The sequence below is a fragment of the Mauremys reevesii genome, linkage group 21 (genome assembly GCF_016161935.1).
Source record: "Mauremys reevesii isolate NIE-2019 linkage group 21, ASM1616193v1, whole genome shotgun sequence".
Lineage (NCBI taxonomy): Eukaryota > Metazoa > Chordata > Testudines > Geoemydidae > Mauremys > Mauremys reevesii.
This window is the reverse complement of record NC_052643.1, coordinates 15,294,765-15,310,024: the sequence shown is the minus strand read 5'-3', so window position 1 is coordinate 15,310,024 and position 15,260 is coordinate 15,294,765. Positions and strand designations below refer to the sequence as shown.

Sequence of the window (15,260 nt, the reverse complement as noted above, 5' to 3'; positions counted from 1 at the left end):
TAAAGATAAGCAACATTTAAAACCAAAAATGGGCCATTTCAGCACCCGCGCTATAGTTTTAATTGTCCTTTTTAGTACTGCATCTAAGCATGGAAAGAAATATGTAGTCACAACACAAAAAGCTGGGAAAGATAGCTTTTCAACCCAATCCCCATAAAGAAGTATAAAATACAGCACAGCACCATGTAGCAATGTAACGCAGCATTTAAAGTGTATTCTTCTAACACTTAGAGCTGCTGTGTGATCCTGCACCAAGTGCACACAGATTTCACATTACCTGGAATGAAATGTCCTTTCACGCATAATGTCAGGATGATTGTAGAAAGTGAGAGGCAGAGCAGTTGAAAGTCTCTACGTAAAGGGAAAAAATAGGGGTGATGTCCTGGTAGGGGTCTTCTACTGACCACCAAATCAGGACGAGGAGCTGCATGAGGCATTTTTAGAACAAATAACAAATCCAATACACAAGACCTGGTAGCATGGGAGGAATTTAACTACCCAGACATCTGTTGCAAAATTAATATGGCAAAACACAACATTTTCAATAAGCTCCTGGAATGTATTGGGGACAAACTTTTGTTTCAGAAAGTGGAGGAACTAACCATGGGACCACCATTTTAGACTTGATTCTAACCAACAGGGGGAATTGAAGGTGGAAGGCAATTTGGATGAAAGTGATCATGAAATGATAGATTTCATGATTCTAAGGAAAGGAAGAAGTGAGAGCAGCAGAATAAGGACAAGGGACTTAAAAAAAAAGACCAACAAACTTAGAGAATGGGTAGCTAAGGTCCCCTGGAAAGAAATACTGCTCCCCGCTGCCAAGTCATGGAACTCAGAGTCAGAGCCCAACATGCAGATATATGGTTACAAGACAAAATACAAAGAAGAAACAAACACAGCAACATACCCTCTCCATTGCCTTTTAATTCAGTGTGAGATGCAGCTGTAAGGGCCAGCGCCCAACAGCCAAGTCTAACCCACCATATATTCAGGAGCAAATGCACCATCCCCTGATATTTTAGTTGCTTATGCAGCTGGGGCTGAGTCCTTCATAATGCAGATTTCTTATAATTTCCCTTATAGAATAATTCACATTTAACTCCAAAAAGTGAGGCACTTGGGCATTTACATTAATAAAGAGGGTTAAATTGTACCTTGCCCTGCACAGTCATACTGGGAAGCTGGAGAGCACAGGAGACTTATTCCGTATCCTAGTGTAAGCTCATCGGTACCATGCAGAATGCTGCCACAAGCGCTCCTTGACAGACAGAGTGGCTGACTAGAGTGCCAGCGGCACTCCAGGGACCTCAGGGGGTGTGGCCAAGTAGGCTGTGCACAGTCAGGCTATACTCTAAGCACTGCTACCTGGTGAGGAGGAAGAGTTCATCTTGCTAGTTTCTGGAGAGCCTATAAGAGCTATAGGTTTACCTATAAGTAAACTCCACTGAACCCCCTCTGAACCATTCTTTCAGTGTCAGGGCAGGCAGTATGACTTAAACCTGTGCTAATTGTTACAGCTCTACCCTCTTCTTCAACATTCTCATTGAAGTAGAAAACAGGATGAGGCCTTTAATATGTTGATGGAAGTTACACACATGAATGTAGTGGAGAAAAGAAATTTGTGTATTCTTTTACCCTTAAAGCAGATGTAAGACTTTAGAGGCCAAATTTTCAGCTTGGCTTCAAAGCAGCCACTGCTCATACAAAATTTCAGAGATGCACATGCGTAAAGCAGGAAATTAGGCATATGTAACAATTTGTTTGCTTGCACTATAATATTCAACTACAAGAGGTCCTTGTGTGAACCCTGGTAAAGAAGGGAATGCAACCTGCACGCAAGCCTATTTGTGTCTGCAGTTGTAACTGCATTAGTGAATAAACAACTCTTGGTTAGAAAGATCTGTGATTTAATATATCACAATAGCCCCCACTTTTTAAAATAGAGTCATAGGTTCCAAGGTCAGAAGGGACTATTGGGATCTAGTCTGACCTCCAGTATAACAGAGGCCATGGAACCTCCCCCAAAAAAATTATTTTAGAAAAACATCCCATCTTGATCTAAAAATGGTTAGAGATGGAGAATCCACTACGACCTTTGGTGAATTGTTTCAATTGTTGATTACTCTAATTGGTAAACATTTAGGCCTTATTTCCAGTCTGAATTTGCTAGCTTCAACTTCCAGCCATTGGACTGGCTAGACTTTCTCTGCTAGATGAAGAGCCTGTTATTAAATTTGTTTCGCATGTAGGTACTTATAGACTGTAATCAAGTCACCCCTTAACCTCCTCTTGGTTAAGATTGAGCTCCTGGAGTCAATCATTATAAAGGCATATTTTCTTATCCTTTAATCATTCTTTTCTGAACCCTCTCTAATTTATCAACATCCTTCTGGAATTGTAGCCAGTACTGGACATGGTAGCAGGACGATACAAGGGTAAAACAACCTCCTTACTCCTACTCGAGATTCCCGTTTATTCATTCAAGGATCCCATTAGCCCTTTTGACCACAGCATTGCACTGGGAGCTCATGTTCAGCTGTTTATCCACCACAACCCCCAAATCTTTTTCAGAGTCACTACTTCCCAGGATAGAACCCCCCATCCTGTATATATGGCCTACATTCTTTGTTCCTGGATGTATGAATTTACATTTAGCCATATTCAAATTCATACTGTTTGCTTGCACCCAGTTTACTAAGTGATCCAGATCACTCTGTATCAGTGATCTGTCCTCTTAATCGTTTACAAATCCCCCAATTTTGGGGTCATCTGCAAACTTTATCAATGATGATTTTATGTTTTCTTCCAGGTCATTACTAAAAATGTTAACTAGTGTAGGGCCCAAGTAGAAACACAGTGAATCCATGACATTGAGTTTCCCAGTAAAAAATTAGAGATCAGTCTGAAAATTCAGCTCTAAAAGTTATAAAAACTCAGAGTAGACAGACAGAAATATATTGTAGGTTCTTATGTGGTCCCCCATTGCATATTATCAGAGTGCCTTCCAAGAATTTAAAATGATCATTCCTATCTACCATCCATTCCTAAAAATTAATATGTTAAATGCATTTCTCCAGCCTTATGCATTAATAAAAGTGTGTTCTCTCCAGCTAAGGAGAAGCTGTAAAACTTTAATTTTGACAGTATATCTTTCAAAGTACACAAATATTAAATATTCCCCCAAAATGCAGCAGCTCTGCAGTCAAATAATATGCACCATAGCTTGTCTCTAAAATAATTTTAAAAGATATCACAGAGGCTGTGATAGCCCTTGAAACATTGTACAAATACTAAGTACTAACATTTTACATGTTGAAGAACTGCCCCAATACATTAGAAATTTTTTTCCAAGTAAGGAACAATCTTTAAATATTTAAAATTACCCCTTAAAACATGTTTTGCTGCCCTCTCAGGATCTAGTATAAAGCTGTGATCCCTCAAAGACATGCTTTACTCTATGGCCCCATTGACTTCAATAGGGCTCGTCTCAGTGCCTAAAGTTAAGCATGTTCAGAAGCCTTTATAGGCTCATGGCTTAAGACTGCACCAGCACTGCCAGTTGTTTTTTGTTTATTTAAACACAGTTGTGCCTTTAGCAAACATTCCTGCAATAGCCACATTGTTTGAAATCCAGCTCTCATTAATTGAAACTAAGAAGCATAACAAAATTTCTGGGGAATTATTAGTGTGTGTTGGGCCCCAGCCCCATCATTCTCATACACTAGAATTGTATTGTATAGTATTAGAATTGCATGCTATTTCCATGGGCATAACCATCAGGACAATGTTATTTTCAAAAACTGGAAAACTGTTCCTTGGTGTGGTATTAATTGTAAATGCATAACTACGGGCACTGGGTAGCTAGAATGCATTTTCCCATGGTTAAGGAAGCCCTTAGATCAGTTGTGTTTTCAAATATTCTTTCCATATTTCTATTTGCAAATTTCATTATTTCCCTCTTATTGCTTACATACACACACGATGTTCCTTTTACTCTTTCTCCTCCAAAAAAAATCTGCCCATAAAAGGTCTAAAAAATGTTCTCAGTGCAGAGTCGGAGGAATGAGGCTGCATACTTAGGTGTACCCCAGGCACCAAGGGTGAGGGAAAAGGAATCCTCTACTCCAAGCTATATAACAATGGATCCAAAAGCCCTGCCTGGCTTCATCACTGCTACAGAGTGCAGGAAGTCCAGCAGACCACAGATCCAGAATTTGCAAAATTCTGTGCTAGGTTCTACCATTCGGGACTCACACCAGTGTACCAGTTCCAGACCTGCTATAGCTCTCTGTGACCCTGAGCAAAGAAGAGCAGGTTTTGCCCTATAACAATCTTTAAAGTAATAACAGTTTCTCCACAGACTTTCTCATAAACCTCAGTTTACGTGTACTGAAATCTAACAGCTATGTGATGGGTTGTTAACCCCACACTTGCCTGGAAAGAATTAATATGGATTGAGAAGGGGGCTAAATAACCTGGCAGACCATAGCTGAGGGAAGTCAGGTGGCTAAGTAATCCCCTGAATGAGTGAGGAAGCCCTGCTGATAAGAAACAAACTGGGCTGGATTTATAAAGGCAGGAAATTGGCGGGGGGGCTCATGGGAAATGGACTGAAGTCACTCCCTGCAAGCAGGGAGGAGGGTTTTGGGCTACAGAGAGAAGTAGTCTGCAGTTGGGAGTACCAGGTGGTAAGGAAAGGGCTCAGGGAAAGGCAGTAAGGTCCAGGATGGAACAGACCTTGACTGCTGGCTAGAGGGTCCCTGAGCTGGAACCCAGAGTAGAGGGCAGGCCGAATTCCCTGGACAGCCACTGAGGGAAAGGCACTATGAGACAGCGAATAGGAAGACTGCCCAGGATTGTTGAAGGAAGACTTTGCTACCCCAGAAGGGGAAAACACGTATAGTGACCTGGCCGGAGGACCAAGTCACAAAGAGGAGGCTGCAGCACCCAGAGTGAGAGAGGGACTGCAGACCAGGAAGAGATGGCATGCAACCGTGCGAGAGGGCATTGACCTTGTGAAGCTACTCCCCAGAACGGCCAGGAGGAGGTGCCATCCTAGCGGTGACTGGAGCACTTTGTCACAAGCTAGGATGAAATGTCAGATTTTACAGACTATATGCAGAACCTTATGGCAAGTGTTACTAAACCAATGGTTAAGGTTAAGATTTTGTCATGGGTATTTTTAGTAAAAGTCAGGAAGAGGTCGCGGGCAATGAACAAAATGAATGGAAGCCTGTGACCAGTCCCTGACTTTTACTAAAAATAGTGTATGGGGATGAGGGGGACTAACAAAGGAGGTGCTAGTGGCTGCTCCAGCCCTGGCAGCTGACTGCCAGCCGCTACTCTAGCTCTGCCACTCTGGCGTGGGCGTGAAGCCAAAGGAGTCATGGAGGTCTGTTAAAATCACAGAATCTGTGACCTCTGTGTCCAAGTCATATCCTTACCAATGGTTGTCAAATGTTTTAATTCTGTGAAGCCATTTAGAAAAAGATATCCATATGGTATCACTCTACTCAGTGCCCAAATCTCTCATGGCTTGGGTTCTCAAGTTTTTCATTCTGTGGAGTACCAGAAATGATATCCTGCGCTGCAGCTTGAGAAGATGCACATTTTCAACAGCAAAGGTCATTAACCAACTATTTGGAACAACTTACCTCGGGATGTGGTGGATTCTCCATCACTTGAAGTGTTTTTCCTAGCTTAAATAGAAGTTATGGGCTTGATTCAGGAATTACTTGGTGAAATTCTCTGGCTTTTGATATGCAGGTGGTCAGAGTCGATGATCATAATGGTCCTTTTTGGCCTTAAAAATCTATGAATTTATGAATCTATGAAAGGCTGTTGTTAGGTTTTGTTGCATACAAATCTTCCCCACCCTTATTTCTCCTCCCATCTGTTCTAAAAAATACAATGACATTTGAAACAGGGAAAAAAATAATACAATATCACATCTCTCTATCTGGAATTTGGTTTCTTTAAAGCACTGCAAAGCAGTACAGTATAAAACACCTTTGCTACTTTTTAAACCCCATCTAAACACAGTGTGGGAAAATACAGCAGGCAGTGTATTCTGTAATATGCAAAATCAGCCCCATTCATTTGAATGGAATTCTATATATGATTTATACATGTTGGTGAGGGGTTTCTTGACAACAATGTCAAGAAAGGCCATTTCTATGTTGTGGAGTGTTTTCTTGACAACAGTGAAGCGCAGAGACCTGAAATAAATATGTATACCCTGGATGTATAAAAAGTATGCATTTGCTATCTTAGCAATTTTTATCCTTGAGATCTCTTTACATTTTACTGTTTATCCTATCTTGGAATGAGGTGATTATTTTTACAATGTGTCAGTTAAGAACATTCTCTGGAATACAGATCTGTCTATAAGGATTAAGCTAGCTGCCTGGCACACCTTTCCTTCTTTAAGGAAGATTTCATACCAGAGAAAAACAAGTAGATTTTTTTCTTTTTGCCATGTGATGTAATTGGCCTGATACTCAGACCTGTGGGTTGTCATGCTAAAAGCTTTAAACAGCACAAGAAGCCTATTCTTGAGGTACTGTTAAATGATCCCTGAATAGACTGCACTAAGGGCTTCGTTGGGAGGGGTGCTCTGAGTTGCTTTCAGCTGCAGCTTTCTGAGGAGTAATTAAAATCAGCTCTGGGAAAGTGTTCTGCACAAATCTTAAAATAAAAGATACAGTATTTTTGCAATAAACCCCAAACCCAAGAAGACTGCTAATTATCAGTGGAGGACTAGTCAAAACTTTCTAATAAACCAGAGCCTAAGACCTTTGGGTTGATATTTACTTTAAAATATATCAACTATTTATTTTACGTTGCCTAATTAAAAGAGCTTTTGGGTTTTTACTAGAGAAAATCTGAAGAAAAGTATTTTTTTTATTTAAATCCTGCTTCCTGAACATCTTACCAAGAGATCCTCTTTATTAGCAGCACCAATTCAACTTCTCTCTACTACTTCAGTGTAATTGAAGAGTAGCTCCACTGCAGTAAAACTGAGCAGAGAATTTGACCCATAGTAATATTCAAATAACAAACAAAAGCCAGATCATAAGTATGATTAATGGGGGAGTTTGGTTTAAAAATTAGCTGCACAGTCTGGCCCAAAAAGTGTTGTTTCAGTTATGGAATATCAGATACTTTAATTCATTCCATGAGACAGTCTTTTATTCCTCTAGCTATGTCTTCACTACAGAGTTAAGTTATCTACACTAGAGTTAAAACCTTTTGAATCAGCCTAGCATGAGTGACAGCAGCCACACTGTGAAATAACTTTTGAGCTGAACAGAGTGGCTAGGTTACTGTTCAGCAATTGTGTTAGTAGCTGATGAGTTGTGCTAACTTTAGTGGTAGCCTGTGCCCCTTGACAGGCCAGCCAAATCGAGATAAAAACAGCACCATACTTGAGTTAAGGGGTTTTGTTTGTTGAAAGGACTTGAATTAGGGACAACACTTGACTTATGACTGAGTTAACTTTTCAGTAAAGACAAATCCTCTACATTTGAAGGAATGCTTTCTCCCATACAAGCAGTGTCAGCAATGCAACACTGTGTACTATTTTTTAAACGGAGGGAATAAGTGACATGTGGCAAAAAAATACAATTTACTTTAGGCATGTAGCAGCTTTGTCATGTGGGTCTATATATATATCTATAAACTTACCTTCACTAATAAAAATGTATGGCAATCTAATTAATATAGCCTGTATTTGAGTTAATAATGACAGTCTTTGTCATCTACAGCTTCAGTGACTGCAATTTGGGAGTCCTCTAGAAGACCACTCAGAAGCTTCAGTTAGTGCAGAATGCATCAACTGGTCTGCTTAGAGTAGCCAACTGCTGGAAGAATGGCATATCTGGACACATTGGACATTGTCCTAGTTCCCCACTGGGTACAATTCCCTATCTGGTGGGGACGTGGTTATGTAAGAGACTGTGGATGAAATCCTAGCTTGATTGGTGTCAATGGCAAAACTCCCATTGATTTCAATGGGGGTAAGGATTCAACCTTGCACCTCTTCCTATGCACACCTTTGTGGCAGCTGAGATCAGGTCTTGCTGACAATCCCTGAGGCTGAAAGGCAGGGTATCCTCAATGGAGAGTCTTTGGCTGCAGAACTCACTCCCCCTGGTGGTACATCAGAGAGACCAAGTTATTTTGGTCTGGTGCATGGCTCATCTTTTCAGCCAAACCTTCCCTTGACCTGATCAAAAACTAGAAAGGCACTTTCTTCTTTTGTTTATTTTTTCTCATTTTTGGGGGTGGGAGTGGGCAGGTGGCTCATAAGGAAAGGGTTAGTTCTGCTGTAAATTGTCGCCAGTTATACGTGAATATTTTCCTTCCACATGTGACGTTTCCAGATGCCATTTAGATGGACATGTAATGTATTACTAAACTAAAAATATAAGATAGTCTCAGTTGCATTAGGTATATACCAGCAATGCTCAGGAGTCTTCTTTAGAGCATGCAAGCCTTTATGCTGACAAGTACTTAAAGATCATTTAAAATTTCTTTGGCACAAGCTTTTTCTCCCATTCTTGGTCTCCACTGTTTCATTGGTTCTATCCATCTATCTATGGGTGTGTGAATATATAAATAAGAGATGTAAAGATAGTGTTTTGGGGCCATCTAGTCGCTCACCCTACACTGGGCCAGCATAGAATTGTTTCTTAGACCAAATCTTGTAGTACTTTGTCCCCAGGGTCGGCTCCAGGGTTTTTGCCATCCTGAGCGGCGGCAAAATAAAAAAAAAAGCCGCAATCGGCGGCAGCTCCACTGTGCCGCTTTCTTCTTCGGCGCCAATTCGGCGGCAGGTCCTTCCCTCCGAGAAGGACTGCAGGACCCGCCGCTGAATTGCCGCCAAAGAGCCCGACTTGCCACTCCTTCCCCTGGGCTGCCCCAAGCACCTGCTTGCTGACCTGGTGCCTCGAGCCAGCCCTGTTTGCCCTGCCCAGCTTTACACTCCTGATCCTACAAAAACATAGACATATTCACAATTTTTTTGCATGAACAGTCCCCTAGGATTTCAGTGGAGCTACTATTATAAGTAAAGTTAAGCACATGAAATAGCGTTTGTAGGATCAGTCTCCAAGAGCCCAGTCCTGGTGTGTGCCAAATGCTCTGAACTCTCATTGATATCAGATCAGGGAGGAGTGGGTCCCAAACAAGTCAAACTCTGAGTTTCTTTAGACCAGTCTCCTTTACTGAAAGCAACTACATTTGCTACTAATTTCTGAGCTTTAAAAACATCAATGTGAAGCACAGGATAACTGTACACAGACAAAAAGGGACTGTAATCAGGTCACGATGGTACAGATACAAATATTTTCAAACCATAAAGAAGATGAATGGAATTTATTAATGAATTATGCAGCTCCCCAAGAAATCACATCAAACCACCATTCATAATATAACTTTCCTTACACAGAATTATTCTCGGTTTATAAAGACAGGCTTTGTAACCTCCTTAATCTTTAATAGAGACTGCAACAATTACTATAAGCTATTAAAGTATCTACAAATTAGGCTTCCTATGTGATTCTCTCTCTTTTCAATGGACATTTTTGTGGATCATAAATAACAGTAAAATTATCATAAAAGCTAATACTACTGTACTTAAAGAAAATCATTATGTAAAGGTTTATGAATTTTTCAGCCATTAATAGACATAAGTTAATGGGCCATAAGCTTTCCAGAATATGATACCTAATATTTTTTCATCAATGAAACTTTCAGAGATGCAAAAACCTTCAGAGGTCACCAACTTCAAACATGAAAAAGAAAGTTATAGCTTTATAGTAATGAGTATAAAAATGAAATAGACACACGAAAGAAAATATCGCAGATGACAATGATCCTTTAAGTAGACCAGTCAAATCAGGGGCTGAAATCTGTCCCTTCAACGACAGAGTCAATAAAGTCAGAATTATAATATGCAAGATCAATCAGATAAGTTTTGAGACAGCTATTCTTCTGTGTATTTTAAAATTCACAGATACATAGATTTTTAAGCAGAAGGGACCATTATGATCATATAGTCTGACTTGGTGGAATTGAGCTATAGAATAATTTAGACAGACATCCAATCCAGGTTTAAAGACTCCAGGTGATGGAGAATTTACCACAGGCCTTGGCAATCTATTCCAATGGTTAATTACCTTCACTGTTAAAAATGCACATCTTTGATAACAGAACAGTAGTTAATAAAAATTGGTCTTCCGTTTCATCACTGAGTCCCTGTGCCTGGGAAGCTTTAAGCATAGAACTGCAGAAGCATCTTTCACTTTCAGCAGAAGAGTGAGAGTACTAGGATAGCAGCAATCTTTTTGGTGAACACTCACAAGAATAGTTTTTATAAATGGATACGATAATAAATACTTGGTTTTTAACATGAAAAATGTAACTATCTACAGCATATGAAAAAAAAAGTCTCTCCCATCTTTTCCAATCTCAGTAAGACACTTCCTCAATCTTTCCCCTCCAATCGGGAGGTCATAATGTGCTGCCTCCCGCCACCGTACCAACACATCTTGGACACCAAGGGCCAACTCCATGGCTTGTGTAAATAGGTGTAGCTCCACTGATTCAACTCAGCTAGATTATTTACATCAGCTAAGGATCTAGCCCCAAGAGATCATGAGATCTGATCTCTCAGGAGATCATGAGATAGCAGAATACATTGCTTATTCTACTTCAGTGTGGTTGAAAGGACAAACATCTCTTCAAATGCAGATTTCCCGGTCTATCACCATGCTATTGCCACACCTCCACAATCACTGAATTTTTTTAAAGTAAGCTCCTACTATGAGAGCTCCCTTCCATATGTGATTCTGTTTTCTTTTTGGTGTCACTGAGAGTGTGAGGTTAAAAGGCTTCCATGACCTTGCTTATAACCAGATCCAAGATAAATCATAATTGATATGGAGGACACCAAACAAACAGTGATTTAAGAACAAGAGAATCATGATTCACTTTGGAGGAACCCAAAACTATTATAATTTTTTGACAGACAAAATGTTGAAGAAATTATGTGTTTTGAAACAAAGCCCTAGGAAATTAGGAGTAGCCTGCCACGTAATGGTCTGAAAATGTACTAAAAACAAGTGGTCATGATCATCATCATGACCTAGTTATTTTGATCCTGAAATTATACTGCTACTCAGCTTCCAAAACCCTTAACTTGATGTGTATGGTAATGCAGACAGCTAGAAATCCTTACCTGGCAATACCCTAGAGTTCTTCGTGGAGTGCTGATCCTGTTTTGACTTGTACCCTTTCGCTGTCACTTCAGACCTGCAGAACACAGGAAAAAAGCATAGCTATCACAACACTTCTACTGATAATGATACTCAGAAATTAGAGCTGGAGAGCCACCATTACAAGATACAGGACTGTCTGTTACAATAAACTTACTACTGCTTTATCCAGTTTCTAATTTTCTAATAGCAGCATTTGAAACAGCCACCCACATATCTCTATCTTAAGTATGTTCACATATAGAGCGATCAAAAAACCCATCAATCAAACTTACATTTCTGAACCACTTTTCAAGGAGACACTCCAAGACTTGGGAAAAATAAGAACATTAAAAGAAAGCAAAAGCCCTAGATTTAATACGATTAGTCTCACATACTCTACCTGTCCTGAGTATCAAGGCAGTACTGGCTAGAGGAAATCAGAAGCAAAGGTGTGCTTTACAGGTCCAATCCTGCTCCCACTGAAATAATTACCAAAGCTTCCATAATGAAGGATCAAATCCCCATAGGCTCATGTGCACACTGATTTTCAGAATGCTTTTACCACTTTACAGCTATCTCATAGCAGAGCTCATACCTGATACACTTGATCCTTTCAGTTTGTATTTGTTGGTACATTAAGTTTTACTTCATGCACTTTGCAAGGTTGCCTTTAAAAATGGTTGATGATTCCAATATACTATTAACCAAAGTAACTCAATTCCCACAAAGTGCCCACATTGCACAGGTGTAAATGACTGCATAAGGTTGAAGGCAGTGGAGAATCAGACCCATAGAGCCAGACCTTCAGATTGCGCAAACAGTTATAGCTCCATTGATTTACACCAACCAAGGATCTGGCCCATGTGTGCAAATGTATGTGATTCTTTACACCCTGATTCAGTAAAGTACTTAAGCACATGCTTAATTTTAAGCATATTGACCCTTATTGAGGAAAACATCCCTATTCAGGAAAGCACATAAGCAGATGCTTAATGTTAAGGAGGTGCGTAAGTCCTATATTGAAGTCAATACGATTATTCATGTACTTAAGCATGTACTTTCTTACTTTATTGAATCAGAGCCTTAACTGGCAGTCTGCACATGGACACGCTACACGTTGAAAAGGAAACAAAATGGGGTAACACGACGAAAGACTTAGAACTAGCAACTAATTTAGACCCTGATTCAGCAAAACACTTAAGCATATTTAAGTCACACTTAAGTCAATAGGAGTTTGTGTTGCTGAATAGGGCTAAACTTAAAGACATGCTTAAAAGTTAAAGATGTGATTAAGTGCTTTGCTGAATCAGGGCCTTAGCTACTAAATTTCCTACCAATTAAAAAACTTGGAGAGCAGTAGCTAGAAGATTTGTAGCAAAGCACTGCAATAGCCAAGAAGACAAAAGTTTCATTAACTAACCTAAAAAACATAGCTCACCTCCAGACTAAATTATGTAACCAGAAGTAGCACTTTTACATACAAGATTAATGCCAACTTCCAAAGCTCAGAATCCACACCAGCTCCAGAATCATCTAAAAACAAGCTGCCACCAAAAGCAAGCAACTCCAGAGAGACCCAAGATCTCTGCTTTGGAAACCTACTAATAGTTTATTTGTGTTAAATGTCAGAATATTTTAAGATAACTGTAAATAAGGGGTTAGGCTAAGAATAAAAAAATATTCCATTTCTCTTCTATTAATCTGGACAATATGTCTTTCTGATTTGGGGGAATTCTTCAAATAATATGTATTTTGGCAATGCTTATTCTTACCGCCAAAAAGAGATTTAATATTTTTTGTCTGTGTTGCTCTTACATTCTTTACTTATATAGCACCAAAAATGCAAAGTAAAGTACGACAGTTCTTCAAAATATCAACCTAACAGGTCCTGCACTGATCACAAGTGTAAAATATAACCCTGCAGACTACAAAACTATCTACCTTAAAATGCTAAATATGTTATTTACATTCTAGGGAGTACGCTATATTCCTGTTTTTGTGCGCAGGGAGCTATATGCATTAAAATCCATCAACATCTATGGTTAACTCTGAAAAACTGTTTTTTAGGTTATAGTTATGTTTATTTAATATTTTCTGTATTTCTTGTTACTATTTTTCCAACACTAGTGACATTCGCATGAAAAGATCTTTGCTTCTACAGAGTTTATGTGCTCCTACTTCCACACCAGAAGTCATTAGGGCCCTAGTTCAGCAATGCACTTAGGAATGTACATAACTTTAAGCATTTGAGTAACACTGTTCCTATTCAGCAAAGTACTTAGGCATGTGCTTACGTCTCATTAAAGTACACTAATCACTTTCCAGTGATATGTCCAAACTAAGTAGAGCTGTAACAATAGGCTCAGCAGGATGCTGGATTTGAAGGATCAAACGTATGTTCCGGCATAGCAAATTCTATTGTTTTATCATCATACAATATCAAGATACATACTGTCAAGAAAGGCTTAGTAACTTTTTTTCTTATTTATGACTTGTGGGGAAATAGCCTTGGGACTGATCTAGCATACATTATATAAGATGGTGCTGTTGTCCTAAAAAATTTCAACTGCTGCAATGATTGCAGATGGTGAAGTAGCTGTCATGAACAAGTTAAATTTGAAATTGTCCTTTATGTAGTAAGGTTAGTCTACTGAAAATGACACTTAAAAAAAAAATCCAGACACTGCACCTTTAAGATACTTAGATATTCAAACTTTGCATGTACAATTTTCATGATAAAAAATTAAAGACAAAAGATGAAAACTGCTTTATTTTAAATGGAAAAAGGCCCCAGATATATCCCAAGAGTCAAGTTAAAGATTCAGAAGTCAGGGCTAGGAGGGGAAAGGAAGATAAATAATTTAGCACTAAGAATAACTAAAGCCTGTCAGTCTGCCAACTTTAAGAGAAATAAAAGGGTTTACAAGAATCCTAAGAGTTTTTACAAAACCTCTAGGGCTTTGAAAAAATAAACCCAGAACAAAAAAAAGAGTTCAAAAGTATTGTGTGTAAGTAGATTTTAAAGTCACTGATTAAAATATGAAAACAATGGTATGTATGGATTCCATTAGCTCAAAATTAAGCTGTTCCTTTTGTGTTTTGTTTTCGCTGCTGTAATTGTATACTGCAGCATCAACATGACTGTCTCTTTAATAGACGCATCTGCTTGTAAGGGGCCAAAGAGAATGTGCTTATGGAGAGGCCAAATCATACTAGCTTATAATTTCAAGTGACACGGATAAGCCTGTTTGGTATTACCTGTATTGGCATTCAGCAATACACACATGCTCATTCCGTTCAGGCAAGCAATACTTTCATGTTTTAAAGGCAAAGAAAGATCAATTACAGCTGCCTTGGAGTAGAATGAATAATTTTTATGTGCTGCAGTGTCAATTTGCATGGTTTAATACACCACTACTATGGAAATAAAAACTTGAGGATGCCTCCTCTGCTAGCTCTTCTCTTTGGGCAGCTCAGTACGATTTCCTTCCACTTGAGAATCTTTTCTGATTCAGTCTAGTATGGCACTACAAATAAATACAGAGGTCCTTTGAATTGCTTTAAAATATAAGTTAAATAAGAAAACCTACAGCTACATGAAGATTTTTTTTTTAATTCTGCCATCCCAAGGTTGTATTTTTTTTCAAACCAAAATGCAACTTTGTACTTTGCTTCTCCGACAATGTTACTTTTAAAGAAGGAATTTCAGAGGAAAGTCAAGTTCATGTTTAAGCCACAAAATTCTTTTGAATTGCATTGATTATAGTGATCATTCTATCACTTTAATGTCATCTCAGCTGGCATGTATTAAAAAGACATGCATGTGACAGCCCATTGATCCTTAATACTGGAGCGCAGGGAAAGAGCCTGTTAGCAATAGAAGCCTATTTCTTTAATTAGAATTGGAGTATCATTCCCTCTTTGTTTGTTAGGAACTTTAGTAGTAATGCATTGCATAAAGCACAGTAAAGGTATTAGAACAAGCCACCAAGTTTA

The 15,260-nt window shown here is 39.0% G+C and overlaps 1 protein-coding gene across 11 annotated transcripts in view; it reads right to left on the bottom strand.

Annotated features, from left to right (window-relative positions):
• MORN1 (MORN repeat containing 1) overlaps positions 1–15,260 on the bottom strand; it is a 317,167-nt gene that overhangs the window by 209,115 nt on the left and 92,792 nt on the right. For 10 of the 11 annotated variants that reach the window (XR_005590384.1, XR_005590385.1, XR_005590381.1 and 7 more), the window contains one exon: positions 11,246–11,319. Coding sequence is in view for 3 of the 11 variants with exons in the window: in XM_039509147.1 (XP_039365081.1) it covers positions 11,246–11,319 (74 nt within the window). In the remaining 8 variants the exon portion in view is untranslated. Of the gene's footprint in view, positions 1–8,063; positions 8,155–11,245; positions 11,320–15,260 lie in introns of those variants that run through there. The other variant, XM_039509149.1, reaches the window with a different exon arrangement.